The 27,076-nt window shown below is 43.5% G+C and overlaps 2 protein-coding genes, 1 long non-coding RNA gene and 1 pseudogene across 10 annotated transcripts; 1 reads left to right on the forward strand and 3 right to left on the reverse strand.

Moving 5' to 3' along the window:
• Nucleotides 1-1,406: 1,406 nt before the first annotated feature.
• Nucleotides 1,407-3,554, reverse strand: LOC107383337 (uncharacterized). Of its 5 annotated transcripts, none has more exons than XM_015955890.3 (5): nucleotides 3,402-3,554; nucleotides 2,694-2,868; nucleotides 2,254-2,603; nucleotides 2,025-2,164; nucleotides 1,407-1,939 (listed from the first exon to the last, which is right to left on the reverse strand). In XM_015955890.3, exons 1-5 carry the CDS (start codon nucleotides 3,447-3,449, stop codon nucleotides 1,522-1,524), a joined length of 1,131 nt encoding a protein of 376 aa, XP_015811376.1. In that variant the 5' UTR covers nucleotides 3,450-3,554; the 3' UTR covers nucleotides 1,407-1,521. The 5 variants fall into 5 exon arrangements, with proteins under 5 accessions (XP_015811376.1, XP_015811375.1, XP_015811377.1 ...); XM_015955889.3 differs by having other exon boundaries at nucleotides 2,025-2,167; XM_015955891.3 differs by lacking the exon at nucleotides 3,402-3,554 and adding an exon at nucleotides 3,306-3,373 and having other exon boundaries at nucleotides 2,025-2,167.
• A 796-nt stretch (nucleotides 3,555-4,350) lies between these two features.
• On the reverse strand, nucleotides 4,351-14,386 carry LOC107383627 (deleted in azoospermia-like; annotated as a pseudogene).
• A 2,117-nt stretch (nucleotides 14,387-16,503) lies between these two features.
• Nucleotides 16,504-21,131, forward strand: LOC129164913 (uncharacterized). Of its 4 annotated transcripts, none has more exons than XR_011521881.1 (11): nucleotides 16,504-16,660; nucleotides 17,937-18,059; nucleotides 18,130-18,347; nucleotides 18,432-18,533; nucleotides 18,618-18,722; nucleotides 18,798-18,830; nucleotides 19,747-19,794; nucleotides 19,907-19,998; nucleotides 20,079-20,343; nucleotides 20,484-20,696; nucleotides 20,779-20,863. XR_011521881.1 is itself a non-coding variant. In XM_070556049.1 (11 exons), the coding sequence occupies exons 5-11, from the start codon at nucleotides 18,690-18,692 to the stop codon at nucleotides 20,841-20,843; spliced, it is 795 nt and encodes a 264-aa protein (XP_070412150.1). In that variant the 5' UTR covers nucleotides 16,504-16,660; nucleotides 17,937-18,059; nucleotides 18,130-18,347; nucleotides 18,432-18,533; nucleotides 18,618-18,689; the 3' UTR covers nucleotides 20,844-21,131. The 4 variants fall into 4 exon arrangements, 3 of the variants coding, with proteins under 3 accessions (XP_070412150.1, XP_070412151.1, XP_070412152.1); XM_070556049.1 differs by having other exon boundaries at nucleotides 20,079-20,389; nucleotides 20,779-21,131; XM_070556050.1 differs by having other exon boundaries at nucleotides 18,213-18,347; nucleotides 20,079-20,389; nucleotides 20,779-21,131.
• A 253-nt stretch (nucleotides 21,132-21,384) lies between these two features.
• Nucleotides 21,385-22,756, reverse strand: LOC139073081 (uncharacterized). The gene is made up of 3 exons (XR_011521882.1): nucleotides 22,625-22,756; nucleotides 21,657-21,720; nucleotides 21,385-21,570 (listed from the first exon to the last, which is right to left on the reverse strand). It is a non-coding gene; the product is annotated as an uncharacterized lncRNA (long non-coding RNA).
• Between the last annotated feature and the right edge of the window lie 4,320 nt (nucleotides 22,757-27,076).

Raw genomic sequence — 27,076 nt, forward strand, 5'->3', positions numbered from 1 at the left:
AATTCAGACAAGAGGCGTCTCAAGGCACTTCACAAAGTAAACATTCCAAAACAAGTCAGTTCATTAAGCTAATCAGGAAAACTTTTCCTATACAAGGAATCCAGCAGGTTGCATCAAGTCACTGACTAGTGTCAGAGTCTTTACAGCAATCCTCATACTAAGCAAGCTTGCAGCGACAGTGGAGAGGAAAACTCTATTTTAACAGGAAGAAAACTCCAGAGGATCCTAGCTCAGTAAAAGCAGCCATCCGCCGCCACGACTCACTGGGGATGGAGAAGACAGAGCATGCACGCACACGCACACGCACACACACACAACCCCAAACCCACCAAGAGACACACAAACAGCATCCATTGCTGCAGAAATCCAGGTTTTCTTCGGAGATTCTGGGCCGCCTACTATCATTCTATTACATATCCCGCAGTCCTTTCCAGAGGATTGTCCACTAAAGCATTCTATCAAGCCTCCCACGGGCCTAACACCGGATCACAGCAGCTGCAGGGCACAGTGAAGTGGATTGCTCTGTGTGTAACAGTTTGCTCTGCATGTTGATATCAGGAACTGCGCTGATCCTGCTGCTGTTTTGCAGACCAGTTCTTTTCTAAATGGTAAGTAAATAATTTGTTTGTGGTAGTGTACAATGCTGTTGTATATTTATCTTTGAATTAAACATATTTGTTTGTATTCACATTTATTAAATCCATCTTTTGCATTTAAAATTATGGAAACGCTGTTTCCACGCAGGAGCGTGTTTGTTTATTGTCATCTCTCTACTCTGTTTGGATACACAAAAATGACCACATTTATCAATCGCAGTGTTTTATTTTGAAACATTTCTTTATTTTGTTAAATTTACCAGCTTGCCTCTTCTGTTTGACTTCCTGCCAGAATTCACGCAGCTCCCTCACGGCTCACGAAAACAGAGCACACGCCAAAATGATCGCTGCATGGCGTGGACCTTCGTAGCACTCTGCAGCTGGTGTGACCGAGACCGTAGGTTAATAAGGGCACCGAAAAGAAGCGCTCATCGTTCCACGGCGCTTCTGCATCTGATGTGATCTGGGCACAAGTCTCCTCCCTTTCTGGTCCACTCATGGGTCCCCGGAAAAACAACAAAAAGAATGCAAGTCAATGGAGCTAAAGGGGCTATTGGGGCAACAAAACCTCAGGGGGTAGAGCGGGTTGTCCAGTAATAGGAAGGTTGCAGGTTCCATTCCGGCTCTCGACAGAAAATCCTGCTGTAGTGTCCTTAGCCAAGACATTTTCACGTCTTATTTAATCAATTTTGAAGACTTTGGAGTTCCATACATGGGGGCAACCTGCATATATTGGTATCGGTTTATATCAGTATCAGAAATGAAGTTAGCCCGTATCGAACATCTCTACATTAAAGTATATGACAGAAGTCGTTTTAGCCAGATGGTTTATTACAGAATACATACGGAACAAATGACTGCTTCATCGTGTTAAAGGTAAGGTGACTAGAAAAACAGCAATTATAAAAATGACAGGCAGGACGTTTCAGAAGTTTGTCTCACTTATTTCTACCTTCATAACTGCGTTGCTGCAGTTAGACATTGTAGCCATGATGGTGACATTTCTACCTTTGTGTGTTAGACTTTGACCTTGGGCTTTGGCTCTGACAAAAGATCCCTTAGTGGTTTTAAACATCTCTTTAAAAAGTTCCTGACCGCACTCCTTACTGTGGTCAAAGATTCCTACAGCATAAGCAACTGAGTTGAGGTCAGTCGGCACCACAAACAAGACGGCGGCTTTCTCGGTGAAGGATCTGGTGGAGTTATTGAAGAGGTCGTAGGTAAAGATGCCGACAGATCCTTGAGTCGTGTTTGGAGTTGTAGTGAAGCTTGCCTCACCAGAAGTGGAAGATCGAATAGTAGGAGGGAAAGGAACAGAGCAGCACCCACTGTTGAGGTAAACACTGTCCACACAGAGAAAAAAAAGCATTTCCACGTGAAAAGGTGAGGTATAACAAGAAAGAATCTAGTGAGATGGTCTGAATTTACCTTGGATAATAAAGAGTGTAGTCTGAAGTGTCATTTTTCAGCTCAATGGAGCACTGGCGATGTGTTGCTGCTGAAACAGGCGAAGGACCAGGACCTACAATGCCAGCTGCACTGTGTAGGTACTCCATGAGAGCCAGCATCTGCTTCAGAATTAAAGCACAAAACTGTTTCATGTGCTTGGTGAAATCCAACTGTGCAAAGAAGCTTAATGTGGAAACAAACAAATTACATCAATTTTCCTGTTTTCTTGGAACTGGAACAACGTTGAAGGGCTTGGAGGGAAGGAAGCAAGGGAAGAGGTCTCCGAAATTGGCCCCAGGGTGGGTGACACAGGGCTTGGAGAGTTTGAAGGACTTCCGGGGCATGAGAGCTGGGTGGATGTGACAGAACCCTGCTTCTGAGTGGACAACAAAGAGCTTTTCTCATGGGCAGGCGTTGGGGAGGATTGCATATGTTTCTTGAAGCAGATGGAAAGATGGTTTTTGATATCGCATCTCCTGAGGATCGTAGCTGAGCAGTACAAACAATGAAAATGTTGTTGCTTCCTGCAGCCAAGTGCACATCTATGGATGGTATAATCTGAAACGTCACAATAACAATTAATAAACACTCTACAACTATAGGTATATTTACGTCAAAGGAAATTGTGCTTATTATTCACAGAAATACCGTCAACGAAAAAGGCTCTTCTCATATGTCCGTTCATATGGGACCTCAGCTTAGACTGTCTGGTTGGCTTGAAAACTTCTGTCACGCAAAAAGGACAGTGATACAGAGGAGTCGGGCAGCAGCTGCATTTTTTCATTCTTGGCAGGGACAACCCCTTCTGAATTGTAATATGGAACTGTTGGGAGATGGATAAAAGGTTAAAGGCTAAAATGAAAGTAAGATCTCCAAATGTATGCAAGACGTGGGATGATGGCTACAAGAAAAACTGGAAACGAGTGAACTTTATCATGAAGGTGACCAGATGTGGATAAAATTAAATCTAAAAATAAAAACTCTCATTGTGTTTAAAAGCAGGACTGTTGTAGTTTGACAAAGTTTGTTGGACTGAGCGTTTGTCACCAAACCTTCCACATAAAGTGGGATAAAACCTGCATCTGCGACAGTAACAACTCACGGTAAGTATACACATACCAGTGGCTAAGCCATAAACACGGTAAGCTGAAATAAACGTGACACGGTCGCTAAGCATCGAGGTAAACATGACTTTAGTTTAGAATAAACACGTTTTACTAACTAAAGACTTTTTGAAAACCAAATGAACTAGTAGAGAACCTCAGCAGGAAACCAGATGCCGTGCTAGCGAGACGAAATAAAGAGCAGTGTCATTTCAAAATGACCGGAAGTAAACAAAATACCCAAACGACTCACTTTACTTTCTTCCTCTGGTGCGGCACAAAGTGAGGCATGGTCGTCCATATCGACTGTAGACAGCTAAAAAAAAACACCACAACGACGCTCTGAGGCCCCGACTTTCCGAGGTCTCTTCCGGCCTACGCGGGTCTTTTCCGGTCTACGCACGCCTTTTCTGATTCACGCATGCGTATAAGAAATTATCTAGTTCTTTGTTTCCACCATAGACACGAAAACATCAACGCAACAGCGCCGAAGAACGTAACAGCACCGGCGCCATATTGGATGGGTCTCTTCACTCTCCAGTCAAGGCAGTGAGCAACTATACCCGTTTCTGTGCAGCCAGCATACTATTGACAACAGATCACATGGGACTCCTTTTCTAACTTACTTGATGGGATTTTGGATTTGAATTTTTATTTATATTTAAATTATGTTTTCTGGGTTTTTGAGAATGCTTGATAAAATGTTTTTTGTTGGACAAGCATTTTCTTCAGTAGAAAAGTAATGCACCTGGGGTGAATAGAGACCCATCTAAGATGGCAACCAGCCACTGTCAGCTCCAATAGGCAGCACCAGTTCACATGATGTCTACGCATATGTCCGTGGTTTCTCCCAGACCTATGGATGTGTGTACACACAAAAAAAGGTACCATCCAATGAGCTTTTACTTGTTGTTGTACTTTAAATTTGTGTATTTCTTAAACAAGTACAAATCAGCTTGACTTTATACCCAGATGCTTTGGTGTCATGATGTAACACCATCAAAACGAAACGCCCTGCGACCTAAGGATGATGGGCTTGTGGCCAGGCAGGACGGCTAACCTGAGGCTGGCTGGTAAGCAGCAGCTGCTGACAGGACCCTCTCATCTCCACCGCTCCATGCAAGGATGGAGAACTAGCAGGAAAAATACAATAACAAATTCAATCTTTATTATCAAAGCAAATAATCAGGGAAACATCCTAAATAGTGGGTTTAAAAGTAAAGCACACCAAACACCAGGTTAACCTTCCAACAAGTGCCGCACTTTTGAAATATAAAATATGCTGCCGAGTTACAGTAACAACGTGAACAGTGAACAGTTTAAAATCAATGTTTGATCCTTCTTGTGTTTGAGTAGAAAAGTGAATAAAAGATTGTAATCAGAGAAGCATTATAATGAACCAGAACATCTCCAGTGTAGAAAACAACCAGACTGCTGTCAAGACGTTTATAATATTCACATAGAAACGTGCAGAGCCTTTAACCAGGAGCAAAACCCACATAAAGAAACTGAAATAAAAAAGTGAAAACATAAATAAATTAGAAGTACACACCAAAATGTGAGTCTAAGTCTTTTCATTCTCCGGTATTAGAAAAAACAGAACAACTAAAGTGACCCCTTGTGTCAGCTGGTAGAAACTCTTCATGTACGATAGTCACTGTGATCTGTGTGAGTTAAAAGCATCTGATCACAGATCAGCCTCATCATTCCTGGGTAAAATGGCTGGGATCAGCTGAAGCAGAAAACTGTCCGATGTTAAAATAGCTCAAACTAAAGCAGAGACAGGGAAGAGCAAAGGCCCTCTGGAAAGTTGGGATGCTCCCAGACGTCCAGAACCACAGATGTCATCTCGTCTGCGCTCCGATTCCCAAAAGCCACCGCGGCCTGCATCTGGGGAAAGAGAGCAAGCAAACAAGCTGGTTTCTATTTCAAATGTAAACAAAGACACACTACAGATACTTCAGCAGATGGGTGTACTGGAAGTGAGGACGGCCAAGATTTACTTTGCACAATCATTTCAAACAGTTGAGTTTGTACCTGCCACGGGGCTCAGTAGCTAAAAACTACAGCACAGTCTGGACTCCACAGTCCACAAAGCTCTGGAAACATCAGAGAACAAGAACAATGAGAACAAACCCACATATGTTCCTTCAAAGACCTCAACAGCTGTCATAAAAACACACAAACAGCACGGCCACAAGGTCTCTTGTAGATAACATGAACAGAGATCATCTTCAGCATGTGAACACAAACACAGCAGCACCATCTAGCGGTCAGCACTGATATCACACTTACAGAAAACACATTGGGCCAAAACGTTGTTTAGTTCGTTAAATAAATAATATATTTTAGAAATTTAAATGTTTTATTTTAATCCAAATAACCTTAATCAGAATAAATAATCACCTGATTGAAAAGCTGTGTCGGTCGGTCTGGAGTCCAGGGAGCTGTGGTGTACTGCATGGTGAGGGGCTACAGGACACAACAGTCCAGTAAACAACAGAAATCCAGATGTGCTTCTACAGGAACAGTGGGGGTGTAGAGTGTCTAGATACCTGATAATAAGGACCATGTGAGTAGTTCGTGGACATCAGAGGAAACACCACCTCTCCAAAGTTGTTGTATGAGTACGGCTGCAAGCAGCAAAGAGGACACATTTACAAACTTTGGCCTTTTTACTCTTTTCCTTTTTGAAGTAAACTGAAACGTTAACAGAAAAATCAAACCAACCCCTGATTAATTAAAAGTTTAGCCTTAAAAGCTACTTTCTATTTCAGTTTTCCTGCAAGCCGACGTGAGATCGGCTCACCCATGAGAGGGACGTACCTGATTATAGTGGGTCCTTCCACTGGGGATGGGTGAGGGTTGAGTCATCCCTCCTCCCACAGGCGAGCAGCAAGGACAGTAGACGTAACCTGAGGGACTTGTCCAAGTAGTCGGTCCAACTAGATGAGAAACAATTGGACCTGGAAACACAAAAATATCACTTCGATCAAAGGATGGTGTCCAGCAGGAGGGGAAGTTTGCACAGAGAATAAGAAACTGAGATAGCATGTTAACATGTATGTGGATGTGCTTTCTATTTGCGGGTGTTTCCTTATAGAGCTCCGGGAGTTGACGTCACTTCTCCCGGCATGCAACAGTTCAAATCGAAACGGCGCCATATTGGCAGGCAGAAGCCGGCAGCTGGACTATTTGTTATTGTCAGAAAACTCAATCAAATGGGAAATATGGTAGATTCCTGTTGTGCCCCAGGATGCAGAACAGATGCGGACGAAATAAGAAATGAGCCGGATTCCCCAAGATCCGGAGAGCTGCAAACGTTGCATCATTGTAATAAAACGCGCTAGTAGTCTATAGGCTAAAATGAAACTGTGGGATCCCGAGAGTAAAGGTTTTCGCTTATGCAGCGACCGCTTCATATCAGGTACTTAAACCAACATTTCCTCAACTGTGTATGGTATTTATTTTAAATGCTTTTATTACGATTCTTAGTGGGCTTCCTAAACTTATTTTGGCGTGGCTTTTTCTGTCTTATTACTCATAGCAACAAGTAAACATCACGTAAAATGTTGCCTCATGAGTTCTGCGTGTTGCCGTTTACGTGTTTTATGATCACAGCAATTAACCGGCTAAGCTGTATTTAATTTTTAATCAATGGTTGATCAATTGTCAGATCACACATAAAAAGCACTTTGGATTGCTATCATCTGTCTCACCGAGACAGATCTCAGACAGACCCTGAGACGCTCCAGCCTGACATATTTATTTTATTCATGGAAAACAATCAGACTAGTGATTTCTCTTGGCGTTCAGTTTATACATTCAAACAGCACAGCACTCTATTTAAACTACTTACATGTAAATCTGTTATTTGTCCATCCATCCATTTTCATCCGCTTATCCGGAGTCAGGTTGCGGGAGCAGTAGCGTTGAGAGGCCCAGACTTCCCTCTCCCCAGCCACTTGGGCCAGCTCCTCCGGGGGAATCCCAAGGGGTTCCCTGGCCAGGTTCGGTATGAAGTCGGCTCCGACTGCTTCTGGCGTTTTTAAAAAGTATCCCAGGGGCACGGTAAGGGTCGGAGATGTTTAGTCTATTTAATTTCTGACTATATAAAACGATTTCTTCGGTTTTCAAGTGTGAAGTAAACTCCGACGAAGTAAAATCCAAGCCGATCCCGTTCAATTTGTTTACATTTGTTGCCTGCCAACATGGCTTCTACTCTCTGAGAGTCACGTGACGTGCGGAGCTCTATGGGAAACATTTAGGCTACATTCACACTGCAGGTTTTAATACGCAATTGTTATTTTTTTGAGTAAATCCGTCACACACAGTGGAGTCAAAGCCAGGAAAGGTGGAGTAGTGATGTTTAAGTCTGCACTGACGGTTCATCCACAATTTCAGGATCACACCTGTCAAGTCTCCCATTTTGGTCCAGAAACTATTTTAAAAACTATAAACTCTTTCACTCTTTATTCCCACAATCTTCCTGTGTTATCTTCCAGCGAGGTCCGCTCACTCCTCAAAGCCCGTGATGCCGCCTTCAGGTCAGGTGACAGAGCTCTGTACAGGGCTGCTCCAGCTGACCTGAAAAGAGGGATTAAAAAAGCCAAGTCAGACCACAAAAGGAATATGGAGTCCCACCTGTCCAGCAACAACACACGAGAGGTATGGCACGGAATGCAAGACATCATCAACCACAGAGGCAGCACTGCGAAAACAGAAAACCTGAGTGTGCAGCTGGCAGAGGAAATAAACTGCTTCTTTTCGTGCTTTGAAACACCACAACAGCAACACTCATCTGTTTCAGCCCTGCTCCCATCCTCATCCTCACCTGGTTCTTACACCGCTCCACTCACTGTAACGGAGCACGATGTCAGACATGTGCTCCTAGCAGTGAACACCAGGAAGGCGGCCGGTCCAGACGGAGTACCTGGCAAAGTACAAAGACCATGCGCACACCAGCTCACCCTCATCTTCACCAGACTCTTCAGCCTCTCACTGGATCAGGCAGCCATCCCGTCCTGTCTAAAATCAGTCACAATCATCCCAGTACCGAAGAAGTCTCCCATCTCCAGCTTAAATGATTACCGCCCTGTGGCCCTCACACCAGTAATCAATGCTTTGAGAGACTGGTCCTTCAGCACATTAAGGATCACCTCCCCCCAGAATTCGACCCCCACCAGTTTGCATACCGTGCAAACAGATCCACAGAAGACGCCATCGTCACAGGCCTCCACGCTGTGCTGAGTCACCTAGAGCAGCGGCAGAGCTACGTCCAAATGCTCTTTGTGGACTACAGCTCAGCCTTTAATACAACCATCCCGGCATCCTCATCAACAAACTGGTCACTCTTGGCCTCCCTCCTCTCACATGTGCCTGGATAAAGGATTTCCTCACAAACCGGCCCCAGACTGTGAGACTCGGCCCTCATCTCTCCTCCACTCGCACATTGAGCACCGGCTCCCCACAGGGCTGTGTGCTGAGCCCCCTCCTGTATTCTCTGTACACCCACGACTGCAGTCCGACCCACAATAACACTCTTATCATCAAGTTTGCTGATGACACCACGGTAGTCGGACTCATTTCGAAGGGAGACGAGGCAGAGTACAGAGAGGAAGTCCTGAATTTGGCAGCATGGTGTTCAGAAAACAACCTGGCACTGAACACCAAGAAAACCAAAGAGCTTATTGTCGACTTCAGGAGACACAGCACCGACTTGGCCCCCCTCTACATCAACGGGGAGTGTGTGGAGAGGGTCCACACTTTCCGGTTCCTTGGTGTCCTCATCTCTGCTGACATCTCCTGGGCGGAAAACATCTCAGCGGTCATCAAGAAGGCCCAACAGCGGCTGCACTTCCTGAGAGTCCTCGGGAAGTACAAGCTGAACTCCAACCTGCTGCTGACCTTCTACCGCTCGTCCATTGAGAGCCTGCTAACCTATTGCATCACGGTGTGGTACGGCAGCTGCACGAAGGCGGATAGAGTGAGGCTTCAGAGTGTGGTAAAGACAGCACAGAAGATCATCGGCTGTCCTCTCCCCTCCCTGATGGACATTTATTCCTCCCGCTGCCTGAGTAGGGCAGCAAACATCATCAAGGATAGCTCCCACCCTGGCTTCAACATGTTCAGACTGCTTCCCTCAGGGAAGTGCTACAGGTGCATTAATACAAAAACCCACAGACTCAAAAACAGTTTCTTTCCCAAAGCAATAACCACCCTGAACTCACACATGCACCGATAACACAGCCCCCCACTTCCCACTTCCTCTATTGACCACCACTATTTATACCAATTCTATGTGCAACAACTGTATATTCATAACCCTAATATTGTCCATATGTATATAGTGCTGCAGAACTGTTAACCCCCCCCCCCCCCCCCAGCATGTTTTTTACACTGAGTAGGAGATGCTCTGTATCTCATTTTACAATTGTATAATGACAATAAAGGCATTCTATTCTATTCTATTGGTAATTCCTGAAAAGGAACTACCTGCAGCACCCCCCATTACCCCCCTCCTGAATTTTTTTATTCCAGAACTTGGCAGGATTCCCAGAGAGACCACTGAATCCTTGTCAGCGCTGCTCCTCAGGAATGTCAACACACAGCGCTCACCTCCTCTGACTCAGTGACGTAGGAGGTGATTAATGCGACTTGACCATTCAGGCTGCAGTCGCTTTCGAAAACATCAGATACGCATCAGATTCAGGACCACATATGAATGTGACCTGGATCGAATTTGACAAAATGGGATCTGTGCTGTTCAGACTGTCACAAAGAAATCAGATATGGGTCACGTGATGTATTTGTGCCTTCAGCGTGAAGGTAGCCTTAGTTCCCATTTGGACTGAATCCACTGACGTTAGGTCAAACATATGTGGGCGTCTTTCCTTCAGGACTGCAGGACCCAGCTTGAGTTTTGGCCTTTAAAACTGATCTGTTGCTGTTAAGTTAAGAAAAAATACATTCAGAAAGAAAACATTACCCCGACTTGATACTGTTGCAATTAACCACACAGACAGACATGAATTCACCTCAACAATTGACTCATTGTTGACCTCTTTGTTAAAGTACTCAAAGCCATAACTAGAAAACACTAAATTCCTTAGTAAATACAGAAATATATTCATGCAATAACAATGCACAATGTAGAACCAAAACATGCATCATTAGAGACATGTACTACACAGACAAACCTCCATTTTCAGTTATTAATAAGATGAAAAGTCATATTCATCTGTAAAAAGTGCAGAAACATCATCCAAGTAAAATCATCTCTCACCCTCTGCAAACAAATCCATGATATCTGACAATTTTAACTTCCCTCAGAGCCGTATTTTGTAAAGAGGTCCAACAAGTCATTTTTATGAACCTGAAGGATGACAAACATGTCAACGACCAACAGAAAATCCCTTCCTTTGTTAATTAAAGAGGATTTTAGATCTGGCAAAGAAAGTACATGAAAGCAATACAAAAACATGAACAGGCATCCTCTCCTAAATCTAAATTAAGGTGAAAATGTAAAATTGCTGTAGAGCAAGATGTGAGACTGAGATATGTTAAACCTTTGATTAAAAAAATAAATAAATAAAGATCTCCATCTGTAAACCAAGTGGTAATAGGAAACTTAAAGAGCAAGTCACCTCTTACAAGAAGCGTACTTCACTCCCACTTCATGTTTGAAAAATGCAACAAATGCTGTTGCCTAGCAGACCGAGAGGGTGGAGCCACTAACAAATACACACACTCACGACATTGTGACATCATAATGTACCAGTTTACATCATAGCATACCTCTTAGCCAATAGCGGTGGCAGATTTAAATTCAAATCCAGTGCAGAGTTTTTACTTGACAACGGCACAACACTGACAGTTTCAGGCAGAAAATTTAAATTGTAACTAAAATGCACTAAAGTGCAAAACTATTGATTACACATGTCTGCAGCATGATTAGACACACATTTATATAGTTTATCAGAAAAAAATAGTTGATTTGGGGGTGACTTGCTCTTTAAGTCACGTCCGGACCACGGGTCCCGGGAAGAATGAAAAAATGAATACAAGTCAGTGGAGCTAAAAACACTATGCTCTGATTCTCCTTTTTTGTGCCATGGATTTCACATTCAATGTCTGTGAATTTTAAAGACGCATTTTGATATCAAGAACGCACTTATTTTCGAACGGGGGAAACACTATTTTAGGTTTTGTGGGAAAATAAGTCCAGAACAAAAAATGCGCTTCACGAAAGTGACATTGTCGAACCAGACATGGAGGAAACTGAGGGAAAATGGCTGTAAGTTCAGCAAATTTCCCACAGCAGGAAAGAACCACCATAAATCTGGTCATTTGGTAAGTAGCAGCTACGCCAGGGGAGGGGAGATTATGTGGTGACGTCACATTTGCGACGTGCCGATTTCTAGTTTGTAGTCATGCTAGTTACGAACTTTTACAAGCTAATAAATCTAAAAGTACGTGACTGGCGTGGTCGAAACACCCATCATTACTTTTCATTTAAATTGCAGTACAACATATGTGTGATCCAGGGCGTGAGGCAAAGCAGAGTTTTTAGCCCCGTTGACTTGTATTCATTTTTTCGTTCTACCGGGGACCCATGATGCGGAAGTGACTATTATGGTCTACATTTCTGAAGCCAAGAAGGAGTGGCTAAAATTGTAGTTCCACCCTCATCCACTAGGGGCTGGCAGCAGAAAGCAAATCCTCATAGACTCCCATGTTAAAAATGCCAATTTTACAGCAAAAATACATGTTTACAGCCTGGTTCAAAAACCCATTTTAGGTTTAATAGATCTAGTTTACACTCATGACGACTCTGAGGGGGGTGATTTTTTTATTGTAACTCTTCTGTTCAAGTGTATTAAATGCATAAAATTGTGAATAATTAGTGAGCATCAGTGCCATCTGACTTCACAGCTAGTCCCGGGGAAAAGCTGCAGCCAGGGCCTCAACCTCACGTTAATAGATGTTTGGCCATTTCGACTCTCTGAACTTTAGTTTTGTCTGTGTGTTCATTAGGGATGCACCGATACCGATGCTGGTATCGGTGCCAATACAGATACCGATACCAGTATCAGTAAAAGTTAACAAATACCAGTAACTGATACCAATGCAGTTGCTTGAAAGTGACTTCACTGTAACTTGTCATTTCTGTTCACCTAACATTTTAGTTTTGTGATAATTTATGTTAACATGTTTTACTTTTTATCTACCTAACAGTCTTTTCCTATTGAAAACAGAGAGGAAAATAAAACCTGTATTCCAATTAATTACATTTTTTGTGTGGTAGAAGTATCGGTATCATAATCTGTATCGGCGAGTACTCATATCCAAGTATCGGTATCGTATCGGTTTGGAAAAAAGTGGTATTGTTGCATCCCTTGTCTTCGTGTTTGGATATTCATCGTGAAATTTTTTGGACAAAGGGCAAGCTGTGGTTACTAACAGATCGTCCAAGCAGTTTCTGCTTCTTTTTACCAGTAAGTAAAATTATATTTCTGTACTTTATTTTGCTGGTTGAATGGGAAAAATGCTGTGTCATTTAACTGCTAGGTCAAACACGCTAGTGGGGCTGCTGGCTGGATAAGAAACTTGAGCTTCTGCCCGTCTCCTGTCTCCTGCCCGAGACGAGTTGCTAGAGCAGGCGGCTGGCTGTTCCCGTTTCCCGGTGCAGCCGACACTCGGACCGGCTCCGATGCCAGGCTGTAGTCATGCTGGTCATTTGTGGTCACCGCAGCTTTTTTGGTTGATGCTACTTCACTTTTCAGTCGCTCAACCACATTTTTCTCGCTAAAAGTTTGCTGGTTGAATGGGGCAAATTTTATGTGTTTACCATAATACTAAGATGGGTTGAAATCAGTTGAAATATGATGTGTTGGTGTGGCCGCTGGGTATCTGACCAAGGATCGGGTTTTGCTGGACCACCACAGTGAAAGATCCGCGAGTCAACCATTCTCGTCTCTGGTCGGAAGGGCGGCATGAAAACGCGAGCCGAGTCCAGGGGCCACATGCGTCGATAACGTTGAACTCACGGATTTTTGACCGCGGAGGACCAGCGGAGCTCGATATCCTTGGTCAGCTTACCTAGTTATGATTTTGTTACTAAGCAGGTTGGAGGTGGTACACACACTCACTCACATCCATGCACATGCACATATGCACACATGCACGCACACACACACACAATGAAGAAGTTTAAAGGGACTTTTCGGACTTTTGAATTTTTATGCTCGCGATTGCCCCTCAGCTGACCCGAGCAGCTCGCGTTTTCTGTGATTTTACAGAAAAACAGGCAATCACAGTAAAAATGCCAGGGCTCATTCTACAGGACCAGGGCATTACAGGAGAATGTATGAAGAAGAAATGTATTATTTCTATACATGTTTTGACTGTCAAACTTCCTTATAGTCCCTTTAACAAATGAATCTGAATTTACCATCATGTCAATCCCTCCCACAAACAGAGCATTTGGGGTCACTTTGCCCTTAGGCAGAATGATTCCATTTAATAACTTTGAATAAGTCTGGTTCATGCTTTTGGTTTCGTCGAGATCCTTAAATAAAACAAACATAAATATTATCTAATGAGAAATTACTAGAATAAACATGGTGGTGGTACATGAACTCAATACCTGACTAGTTGAATGACCTTGAACAGTTTCAGTCACATCATGGCTAACATGTGCTTCACTCAGCTTCTACAACACATCAAATAATAGCTCTGTTTAAAATATCTGTAACTTTTTCACGAGTTTACAAACGACCACTACAACAGAGGTGATGCTGTTACCACAAAGCTTCACGTTGAAAATAAAAAACTTTCGCTTTTTTTTTTATAGCTTGAGAGATTTGACTTCACCCACAAAGTCCTGCTTAAGGATATTTTTGTAACTGATAAAATATTCCTCTTGGCGTACTTTACCAAATAAAAAAAGAAAATTTAGCGGCGAAACGTTAATTAGGAGGGATTTGTCCCAAGTTAAAGTTAGCCGATGTTAGCTAGGGTGCCATTTTCAGATCGGCAAACGTGAACTAGGCTCTCCTAACAAACTCAACAGATAAAAAAATGCCTCAAGCTATGTTTACATGATTCATCTCGCTGCAGTCTAGATCAGTACGCATAAACTCACCATGTCTAAAACAAAAATAAAAATCTTCAAATCTTCCCTGGACATCAGCAAACGTCGGCGCCGAGATTAAACCACGCCTGCACAGTCACGTGACCCAATTAAACCAGACACTCGAATTCTTTAGATTAGATTTTCTCTTAGAATCTTTTTTGACTGTAAATGAAACTAAATTATTAAATTTTGGGGTAAGATTAAAACATTTAGTTACAGTCAAAATGTAATTTAGTAGCTCGCTAAGTTTGAATGACAACAATAATCTACAACAGCAAGATAAGCATAAATAGGATTTATCCTAGTTATTGGAAACATCTAATCCCACAAATTACTTCGAATGTAAAGGGATTAACGTCTCTGTAATATAATTTGCGGCAGCTCGGGATAAGCTTTAAAAGTGAGGACAATACATTAAAATGCACTCTAAAATGAACAGGGACCCAGCACAGTATCTTACACATTGTGGATATTCAGGATGTTCTGCTGGTCTGTGAGATCTACCATGCCCCTGAATTCTGCACCACCTGGAGGCGTTTCAAATCTTGTCTTGTTGAAAGATCCAACCCTGGTGCAGCTTCAGCTTTGTCACTGATTCCTGGACACTGGTCTCCAGAATCTGCTGATACTGAGTGGAATCCATGTGTCCCTCAACTTTAACAAGATTCCCAGTCCCTGCACTGACCACACAGCCCACAGAGAGAGCTTTATTGCCAGCGCTCCAGCGAACCAGAGCATAGGAACTTGACTTCACAGAACAGCCTGACCAAGGTTACACACACACATATAGACAGAACAGGTACAGGCAGACCATGAGAGCAGCCATAACGGCGCTCATTTCAGTTGGATGAAGAGGGGATTACATGAGGAGAGTTGGGGGAGGGAAAAAAAGGCAGACCAGAGTTACTCCCAGCAGGGAGTAGCTCTACTATGCAAAAAAACACCTCAACATCTAAGCAAAAACGTCACAGTTCACAACATGAGACTTCGACTTCGATTGGGGGGGGATCCTGATTCCTCAGCGGGAGCAGCCCGTGTGGCGCTCAGCCAACTGTGTCCACAGGTGGGTGGGAGGTCACGGGAAAAGGCAGAGCACATTGAGTTCCTGCATTTTGATGGCCTCGCTAGGCAGAGACCACAATCTGAGGGGGGGGGGGGGGGGGGGGGGGGGGGGTAGGTCGGGTTTTCACAGCATCTGTCTGCACTCCTTCCGTCGTGGGGGTTGTATGCACGCAACTCCAAGGCTGCTATGGCGTCAGATTGGATAACAAGACTTTGTTTGGGTCAGGCAGAGATAATTTTCCTCTCTGCCTTAAAGTCTGTATAGATCATTCAAGTCCTCCAGTGAAGCCAATTCAGGTATTAAACATCTCCACACCGTCCAGTGACCCTCTCCGAGATGACATCCATTTTGCGCACTAATACTGGCAACGCAGCAAGGACATTGTCCAGCTTACGGTTCACCTCGAGTAACGTCCCAGTCAGTGAGGCATCCGCCCGGGCGGTGCTTGCCATGGGTGCGGGTCGCACTCCAATCGCTCCCGACTTCCCAAATTTCCAGATAACCAGATATCCTCCCACTCCAAACAGAAGAAATCTAGTGATCATCAGGCCAAATATCCATATATCTTCGACGTCCTCAATGGACAGCTGAGAGAGACAAACGATCCTCCAGACCTTCCAGGAATCGAGCGCATATCCCGCTGCGTGTGTCCCTTGAGGGCACGTGGGAGCCCCCTCCTCCGTTCTCATCGTGGAAAAGCATGATGGAACCACCATGTTTTATTGTAGGTAGCAGGTGTTTTTCTTGGAATGCTGTTCTTACTCCTCCATGCATAACACCCCATGTTCTGCCCAAGCCCCCACAATGCCGCTCAGAAAATGGTCCCAACCCGGAAGTAAGAAAAATTGCAGTTCCACCCTCATCCGCTGGGGGCTGGTACCAGAAGCGAGCAAATCCTCATTGACTCCCATGTTAAAAATGCCATTTTCACAGCAGAAATAAACATGTTTACAGCCTGGTTCAAAAAATGTTTTTTTGTCTAAATTATCTAGTTTATACTCATGACAACTCTGAGGGGGGTGAATTTTTTTCTCACTCTTCTGTTTAAGTGTATTGAAAGCCTAAAATTCTGTATAATTAATGAGCATCCGACACACGTGACCGCCGCCTCAGACCCATGTGACCACAGAGCTAGCTCCGTGGGGCCTCAGTACAGCCTCGGTCTCTCCTGGAAACTGTGTCGGGATTTTGAGTCTCTGTGCTTGTGAATTCTGTTTTGGATAATATTGGTGCAATTGTTGGACAAAATGACTTGCTGTGGTATTAATTGCACTAATAGAGCGTCCAAGGAGTCTCCACTTCATTTTTTTCGGTAAGTTAAAATCTATATTTGTATTTTATGTCACTGCTGCCTTTAAACTAGCTGAGTTTACCGAAGTAGCTAGCTAACTATCAGTTTAACATGTAGCATGTACTGTTTAACCATGAAATTTAAATGTAAAATACGGTAAAATAATTAATACGGCATATTTAGATGGGTAATAGGGTAAAACCCAGTGCATTTAAGATAAAAATGGGTTGAAATATGACGGGGCGCGCCGCTTGGGGGGACACTTCTGTGCTCCATTCTTTCATCCGGTAATCTCCAGCGGTCAGGCCGGGCAGGCTGACCGATGCGGCGCCTCGCTGCTGCGGGCTGACCGCTAGTGGAACTCGGAGACAGATCTGACCGGAGAAATACTGCAGCTCGTTGAGAAGTTGAGAAGTCTATTAAATTAGTATAGGGCATACAGCGTTTCCCTTAAATCCCACCGCCACGCCGACAAGATCCTAAGTTTCTTTGTTTTTGTTGGCGCTGTTTACCGAAGAAGCAGCGGGAATACCAGCAAGTTTCATCAGACTCGTAAAGTTAGTTTTTGCAGGGGAGCCCCTGTATTTTACTGCTCCCTCCTGCAGTCTTCCCCTATTAAAATTTAAAATGTGTAACTTCATGTATTGGGATGAATGACTAATATTCATGTTAACTAAAACGTTAGGTATTTAGGGGGAAAAAAACAAAATAATAAACATTATACAGATGTCAAATAAATCAAACTGTAATTAAACTATATATTTTCAAAGTTTCGATTCTGGATAAAATCCAACAACATATGCTCTATAAATAAACACTACACATGGCTTTTACACACACACACACACACACACACACACACACACACACACACACACACACACACACACACACACACACACACACACACGTTACATTGTGATTTCTTAGTAAATATTCTATTTGGCGAGAGATAAACTTTATTGTATTTATCCTAGTGAATCTATAATTAAACGGGTAAACTAGCAGTAGTACATCCTACATCAAAGAAAGTAAAATGTTATTATCAGGAGAGGGAGAATGATTAAGTGGTTAGCAGCAGTGTGCTAGACGATGGCCCCCTCCATGAGGCCACCACAGCTCAGCAGAACATCGTTGTAGCTTCTTCTGGGGAGAAAAACACTTACAGAAAAAATAAAGTTAACAGCTGAAATAGCAGGAAATAATACAGTTAAAGAGCAGATTGTAGAAGAAAGAAACCCCTGGGTTAAACTGGTCTGTCTACTGCATAATACTGAACTCTAACATGTGTCCTCAGGGAAGGACCTGATTGGTGTCCAGAACCTGCTGAAGAAGCACCAGGCTCTGCAGGCTGAGATCACAGGTCATGAACCTCGCATCAAGGCTGTCACCCAGAAAGGAGAGACCATAATGGAGGAAGGTAGAGCAGGTCTGGTCCTGACATGTTTCTGAGGTGTCTGCAGGTTCTGGCTCACTTTGTTTGGGTCCAGGTCACTTCGCTGGTTCAGAACCCTCGGCCCGTCAGAACATTCTTATCCACCACGTTCTAACACCAGACCTGTTAACCCGACAGCAACAAGTGGCTCCAACTGACGATGAGACCGGGAAGGAGCTGGTTCTGGCTCTGTACGACTACCAGGAGAAGAGTCCTGGAGAGGTCACCATGAAGAAGGGCGACATCCTCACGCTGCTCAACAGCACCAACAAGGTTCGTGTGCCCTTCACAGCCGAGGAACGACCTCCAGCTCAGAGCGAACATCTCCACACCTGCTTTGTGTTTGTGTGACTTTAGGTTGTTTTACTTGAACTCGCGTCTTTAGCTGAATGAGGATGGAGAGACGGGTCAGACCTGGAGCAGGTCGAGGTCTTGCAGAATTTTGACGACTTCCAGAAGGTCGGACTTTTCCTCCTCTCCGTCTTCCAGCAGCAGCTGTCAGATCAGCTCAGGTGATAATCAGCAGGTGCTTTTGTCCTGCAGGACCTGAAGGCCAACGAGTCCCGCCTGAGGGACATCAACAAGGTGGCATCTGAACTGGAGTCAGAAGGTCTGATGGCTGAGGAGGCTCCTATGGTTCAGGCTCAGGTGAGCGTCACCTGTCTGCAGCAGCTGGTCCCTCTCACTTCCTGGTTTGTTAACTCTGCTCGTCTCTGTTTGTAGCAACAAGAACATCTGGGTTCTGCTCCTGGAAAGGTGCGTGTTGTCCTCCGCCTCCACCAGAACCAGACGTGGTGTTTTTGTTACCACTCATTTGTTTGTTTACAGGATGAAGCCGACTCTAACCCCGGCTTTCCACAGGAGTCGTCAGCAGCACGTCATAGCTGCTGATAGGAACCGCTGTGGTCAACAGAACCTTTTCCACTGGAGCCGTCGGCAGCTCGAGTCGGCCGCGTCTCAGGAGCAGCATGTCGCGGCCCTTACGCGCCGGTTCTATTTTCTACGCGCGACGCCTCTGAAACGGGTCAAGTTCGACATTTTTGGGGAAGGAAAGACAGGAAATCGGACGCGGAAATTGAGAGAAGCTACCGAGATTTTCAGAATAAAGAACGTACTGCCTTCCGGTTGCTTTACTTTTAAAAAAAGTTACTAACTGAGCGGCCCCGTGAGAAGTTATCACCTAGCTAGCGGTCTCCTTTGTTTTTCAGGTCCGTATTGGCGATTATAAAACGGACAGAACATAAAACACAAACCATGTTGTAGTTTTCTCCTGCTTGTTGTTGTGTTTACTGACGAAGTCACTCGTGTGACTTCGTGCTCGGTCGGTGACAGCTGCTCCCCTGCTGCTTCGCGTCTCGTGGGAAGGGCCGAGCAGCAGCTTACGCGAGCAAGACGTGCTGCTGCAGTAACGTGCTGCTGACGGCTCCCGTGGAAACCCGGGGTAACACGGCGTCACCCTAGAAGGTGAGTTCATTCAGCTGATCAGAGGTCAGCTCTGATGGCCGCAGTCACGGCCGACCGTGCTGAAATCACACAGGAATTCAGGTGACCCGGCAGGCACCAGGTGCTGGTGAAAGTGGGGACATGTCAGCTGGTTGCCATGGCTACAGTTATCTTTATGCATCTGTATGACTGCTGACTGGTGTGTGTTTCCTGTGACCTTTGACCTCAGACCGTACGGTTGGGCGTTCAGACGATGGCTAACTTTAATTCCATCAAGGTAAGAGGAAGCTCTTCCCTTCCTGTCTGAGCGATCCGTCTCCAGGTTTCCTCGTCCGGCGTCCAGCCCGCTGGCGTCCACCTTCATCTCACTGGGTTTGGTTTCTCTCCAGGAGCTGAACAACCGCTGGCGCTCGCTGCAACAGCTGGCTGAAGACCGGAGCAACATGCTGGGCAGCGCCCATGAGGTGCAGCGCTTCCACAGGTACCCCGCACACTTATGCGCCGCTTACGGGTCAGTAGAGTTTGGACCCACACTCAGACGGAGTTCTGATGTCTTCTCAGAGACGCTGATGAGACCAAAGAGTGGATCGAGGAGAAGAACCAGGCCCTGAACACAGACAACTACGGCCACCACCTGGCCAGCGTTCAGGCTCTGCAGCGTGAACATGAAGGCTTTGAGCGTGACCTGGCAGCTCTGGGTGATAAGGTCCGCTTCCTGATCGGTACCAGGACCCGAGTTGTCTCTGGAGACACGTTCTTCATGGTTCTGGTGACTCCACCCCAGCCGTTCCTGATCAGCGATCAGCGGGGTGCTTTCCTATTTAAGGTGGATGGAGGACACAATTTGACGCCAGAAGATTGCCTCAGTTTTGGTAGTAACCAGCCACTCGTGTTACCTCTAGTGTTCCTAGGATTAATGTTATTTCGTTGTGTTTTTGCTCTTATATTGGATTTACCATTCTTCAGGATTCCTGTCGACCTCATTGGATACTGAACTCTACTCCAGGATTTGGATATTCAAGACACGGACCTTATCACCACCCTCCATAACCCACCTCTCATCTCACCCAGTGCCCCATCCACCAGGACGCCCCGCTTCTCTCCACCTCTGCTCCCTCTCCTGCGCTTCCCCCGGCTCTCTACCTCTCCCTCCTCCAGCCAACACATACACCCACCACAGTAAGTCTGCTGAACACCTCTGCCTGCCTACAATGGATTTTGAAACCAGAACCTATGCTCACCTGTGTTCTCCCTCCTCCAGATGCTGAGCTGTTGTTGCAGTTCCAACCACAGACTTGTCTGTGCACCTTAAGTTCCTCCTTATAAAGAAATAATTTTTTCCATCAGTTTTTGGTCAGTGTTGTATTCTGCATGTCTTGGGTTAAGTACCTTCCTCCAAACATGACACTCCTCTTCAAAGAGCAAATCTGTTCAGCACATTCTGACAGACAGACCACCATTCTTCTGTCATGATGCTGTACAGGACATTTTTAGAGTTTTTCTTTTTAAAGATAAATAGGATTACATTTAAATAGCAATACTTTCACATTATCATTTTCCCACACTTCTGTATAACTGTATTTTGTTGTTTTTCAATAAAGAATGACAAATTAATTAAGTTTGGATTTGTTGCACACAAATACATATCTGTAAAAAATATCTACAAAGCTAATGTTTACATAACAAGTATGATTGGGTTTTGCAATACGGCACTATTTTAGTAAGATTTTTAAACCAAGTAAAGTTAGTAAAGAACACATTTCTATTGTCTGCTAAGAAACTGTTGGGATTTAAAATGGGCCTGTTGTACAAATAACTTGTAAATGATTATTCCTCACTTTTGTCTTAACCAAAGAAATTCCAGTAATTGAGCAAAAACATTTATTTTTAACACTACATTTTATAAAACAGGGCGCAAAGTGTCGGCACATGTATGTATGTCGATGGTCCACCCCAACCGAACCAGGAGACACAGACGTCAGGGAGGCCAAGGTTGTCTCTGCAGCTCTCTGGGCACCACGCCTCACTCAGCTGTCCCCAATGATCCAAATGGCTATGGAGAAAAAATAACAGGTTTGTCATAATTGTTTAAAGTACAAAACCATACATGAAGTGGTGAGACAGGTATGTGGAACTTACACTTGCTGCGTTGTGTAGCTGATGTTGGAGACACACAGGCTGCCATGGTGACATTGAAACAGATCTAAGAAAAAAATGAAAATTAAAAACTCCAAGACCTCATGTCATATTTACTAATCAGCTATGGCTGATTTATTGTTTGGATCACAGTGAGTTACACTAATTCTAATATATTTTATTTCTATTATACATACATACTTTTTAACTGTTATTTTCACATGACTGTTATCAGGCTCTCTTGTTCTGGTTCTGATGATAATTCCGTGTCTTCCAGTAAGTTATCTTGTGCTTACTTCATCTGTAGAATGTCTCTTTACTTTTGGTAAATTGTACTGAGTCCAGAATAAAGACTAGTTGGCTGTACAAGATACAAACAAGTATAACATTTTGGAAATATATGAAATGTATTTACGCTGCTAATTTAGCTCGAATACTAATAACTGCCATATTTTCCAGACTATAACTTGCACTTTTTTACATTTTCTGGCTGGTCCTGCTACTTATACTCCGGAGCGACTTATATAACAAAATATGTAGGCTACACCGCGCTGCTGCGGGCCGACTCCGACCCACACAAGAATGAGTTCCCCTGTCCCGCTGGGAGGGTTTCAAACACCGCCAGCATCTGTTAGAGCCTGTGGCGGGGTGCTGAGGGCCGGCTCCAGCCCAGGAATGAGCTCTCCTCGCCGGCCGGGAGGGTTTGAAACACCGCCATCATCTCCTCTGCTGGCTGTTGTTCATTCTGTTATGGTTACCGGTGCTTGTGTTGCAATGTGAAACGCTTGGTCTCAGATTTTGTAAGAAAGATAATAAAATGTCCCCCCAAAATACGACTTAAATATATTTTCTCTTATTCATGATACATTTAATGGCTGGTGCGACTCAGGAGTGATAGCGCCGAAAAAAACTGTACTGAAAACTTCCTCAAAGCAAAATGTTTTCATTACGGAAATAAATTATAAACTTACCGATTTAAAACTTTTTTAATACAGGTACTTCTCACGAACAGGCGCAGAAAACCTCCACCTAAACTCCGTGTAAGGTTCAGGTCGATGGGTGTTCCAGTTAGCTCCGGTTGGGTTGAAGCTAGGTGGCTACATCTGTTAGCTCGGCTCCCACCTCCGCTTTAGCTTTGGGTTAGCCAGGGTTAGCTTCAGGTTAGCTCGTAGCTAGTTCGCCTGGGTGTCGTCACTCGAGCCCAGCCTTACAGCCCCACCCTCAGCTCCTCCTCTCTTCCCTTTTATGGAATTGTCTGGGCTGGACGGAACCTGTGACACGGTCAAAATGGCGGTGGTGGCCACCTCCCATTATAGACAACAAACGTGTTATTGAAGCCAATGGAATCCGTTTGTCCAGTATATGTACAGTCTATGGTTCTGCCCAAATAACTCAGTTTAGTTTCTTCAGTCCACAGCACCTTATTCCAGAATGAAGCTGGCTTGTCCAGATGAGCTTTGGCGTACCTCAAGCAGCTCTGTTGAGCTGTGGGTGGAGAAAAGGCTTCCTCTGCATCACTCTCACATACAGCATCTCCTTGTGTAAAGTGCACCGAATAGGTGAACGATGCACAGTGACTCCATCTGCAGCAAGATGATGTTGTAGGTCTCTAGTGCTGGTCTGTGGGTGACTCTGACTGTTCTCACCATTCTTCACTTCTGTTTATCTGAGATTTTAATTGCTTTGCCACTTGGAGCCTTAACATGAACTGGGCCTGCGATCTTCCATTTCCTCAGTATGTTCTTAACTGTGGAAACAGACAGCTGAAATCTCTGGGACAGCTTTCTGGATCCTTCCCCGAAACCATGATGGTGTCAGGTCTTTGTTTTCAGCTCATGTGAGAGTTGTTCTGATGTTGCTGCTCTTCAGAGAATATTCACAGAGGAGGGAAACTTAGAATTGGCCTCCTTAAATACTCTCTCATTACTGGATTCACCTGCGTATGGAGGTCAAGGGTCACTGAACTTACCAAATCAGTTTTGAGAATTAGTTCTAAAGGGTTTTGAAAAAATGAATTGACTAAAGTGCCCAAATGTATGCACCTGTGTGCATACACGTGCTTGTGTATGTAAGGTTTCTCTATAGAAGTGTTCAATAGTGAATGTAAGGGGCCACAGACTGGGGGGTTTGAGTTATAAGTCTTTGGAGTTTAACATAAGTACTTACCATATTTACCCCAGTTAAAACATACTCAGCAACATAAACTTTGGTTTTCTGGTAAGCAATGGCCACCAGCATGCTACAGCCTTACTTATTTAAATGACATTGTCCTCTATTGATCTGCAAACCCAAAGACACCGTAGTACAAACAGGAGATGACATAACTTATTTATATTGTGACATTTCTGCAGCACTAAAGCACAGACAGAACACCATTTTGCCGTAGCATCTTATTAAAGTAGTCTTATTAAAGCTGCAGCTGCAGCTCTCACAAACTCCCTAAACCAGGAGTTGATTTTAGTTGTCACCTTTTTTCACATCTTGAGTTTGCAAGAATACAGACATCATGTCATCAATTTCTTTATGCTTATTATTCTCAGTCATATTTATCTATAAATCCTAGTGACTCAAATCAGTCAGGTAGTCTACAGGTGTGTCTCAGAGACAACAGGATGACCATCTCTGTTTTCAGTTGAATGCTGATTGTTTATGTAAAGTCAAGTCATTAGGGATGTGAATCTTAGAGCAAATCACGATTTGATTCGATTCAGAATCGATTCTCAATTTAAATCGATTCACGATCAGTATTAACAAAGAGTGTCAGCTCCAGGATGAACTACTTTGTTGTACAAGTTAGTTAAAGCTATGGGACATTTTTATTTGACTTTAAACTGGTCATGCTCAAAAAATGCAAATCTACAAGGTAAAATAAAGTGATTCTAAAACTGTAATCAAAAGCAATCTTTAGACCAAAAGGCAACATTTATTTTTGCTTACCTTGTAAAATATAACAAATCTGTAGTTACCTAACAGTAGCTTTGAAAGTAATACGGTCAAATACTTTTCAAGTATGTGTGGAAACAAGTTTAACATTTGAGTACTCAACCTGTTTAAAAAGGTGCCTCAGATTTATTACGAAGAAAAATGTGTTCTCTCATTTATCAATAACTTTAAATAAATACATGAGTAATCCTGAGCCCTCACTTATCAACTTAGAAAATAAATATGAGAACATCTCAAATTAATGACTATTGAAAAAATTACATTCAAGTGCCCACTTAGCAGATTCAAAAATAAATCATCTCAATTTATGGGATTACAAAAGTAAACGGAGTACTGACTCTCCTAACAAAGATAAAAAAACAGACCAAAGTGCATCTCAAACCTGTAACATGCCAAATATTTGAGTTCTTGGGATCGATTCTGAACCTTTGTGAATCGACTCTGAATCGTTATAAATAAGAATCCCGATTCAGACTTGAAACAATTTTTTTCAGCACCTCTACAAGTCATCCCAATGCACTTTACAATTCAACCCACATTTACTCAAATATAACAGCTGCAGATGTGATTTTGTAGCAGAAGTCAGGTACAAACAACACCGGGTCAGGTGACTGAAACCAAGCGACTGCAGTGGGCAGGTCCAGGATTGTCATGAGTCCAACAGCAGAGGGGAGGAAACCGTTCTTGTGGCGAGACGTTCTGGTCTGGATGGATCTAAGCCTCCTGCTCGATGGGGGCGAGTCGAAGAGACTGTCCAGAGTGACACGGGTCAGCTGTTATCTGACCTGAATGCCTCAGTGCCTTGGAGGTGTACAGGCCCTCTCTGGAGGGGAGTTTGCAGCCAATGACCTTCTCAGCAGAGCGTATGACACATTGCAGCTTCTTCCTATCCCTGGTGGTGGCTCCAGCATACCAGACGGTGATTGAAGAGCAGAGAAACCCAATTTGTCCTTTATTGTTTTCTGTATACATTTAAAGTAAATTACTGGATAGTTCAGGATAATGAGTTAAACTCTGATGCAGCAGCATGAAAACTGCAAACAGTGAAAATGAATGAGCTGATCCAGATGCTGGTGTTGGTGCATCCCAATAAAATACATACTAGAACCTTCAGCACCACTATGTATTAATGTACTTCACCCTGGAAAGAGAATAACTAATCATTACAAGCTTACATGACCACGAAGAGAGGATGTAAACCTCTTACTGCCAACACTTATGGCACAGGAAGCAGTGAAGACCAATGACTCCTTAGTAGATGTCACATAAAACCTATAATTTATTCATTTTCAGTAAAATCGAACATAGTAAAACAGCTTTAGAAAAGACTTCAGCTGAGGGTTGAAGGGGACTAGGGGAAACATATTGCTTTATAGTTGACCTTTTTTCCATTTACAACAAATAATAAACATTGGCATATATTTACACAAACAATATTACAATAGTACAAATCATCAAATCAGTCTTTTAATTTGTGAATTGTTTTTCCACTCATGCAAACAGTTTTTTCTACAATGATGCTTATGTAAAAAAAAAAAAAAAAAAAAACAAAAAAAACCATAACTTTACTTTTTAATGACAAAACACTGAGTTCAGCTCCTGCTGTTTAACTGCCCACTCAGCTACTGGACAGCAGAAGGCTTCTCCTGCACCTCTGCTGCCCCCTGGTGGCCATAAAACACCAAACATTATTGAACTTTGTAGCGTTGCAACTTCTCTCTTCTAGTGAGCACCTCTACAGAATAAAACCTCTGAACATGGCACAAAACAAGACATTTATCACTATAAATAAACAATACACACAGTTCAATAAATAAGCAATAAAACAATGTTTTTGATCATGATCATCGGAGGTGTGTATGTACATCATGTACAGTTTAAATAGGGACCACGGGGTGTTTGTGTCACTCTGAACATAAACAGGTTAGGTCTGACTTTTCAATATCAGACAAAAATTTAAAAACAAGAGGCGATAAGATTTTCTACAGAAATAAAAAAAAACGTAGTATGAAAGGTTGCTAATATTAGCTCACCTCTCAGTGGTTGCAATGGAATTAAACCCAAATGCACAACAGAGAATATGCAGGTCACAGTGGCTTCAAAGCACAGCCTTTTGTTGCTGCTCTTACGTTCACAGGTGAGACTTCTTCAACATCAAATATCTGGATGCTTTTGAGGGATTTTTCCTCCAAGTCCATTTTATTTCAAGATCTCAAAACTAGTTCCAATTTAAAAAAACAGTTGAGCAAAGAAGTCAATAAAATCAAGTGTTTAATACGGTCAAAGAAGAACCAAACGGGCCTTTGGCACAGAAACCGCTGGGAAACACCAACTCAGTTTGTGTTGAAATGTTAGCAAACACTTGTTGGGGCATCTATTGCACTTTATCTCCACTTTAGATCTGATAAAAGTCAAAGAACAAAGGGATCAACAGGAGCTGGGAACACAACTGATTACCTGACACCTGCTGGTATGAAGGC

Source organism: Nothobranchius furzeri, chromosome 11 (assembly GCF_043380555.1).
Source record: "Nothobranchius furzeri strain GRZ-AD chromosome 11, NfurGRZ-RIMD1, whole genome shotgun sequence".
NCBI lineage: Eukaryota > Metazoa > Chordata > Actinopteri > Cyprinodontiformes > Nothobranchiidae > Nothobranchius > Nothobranchius furzeri.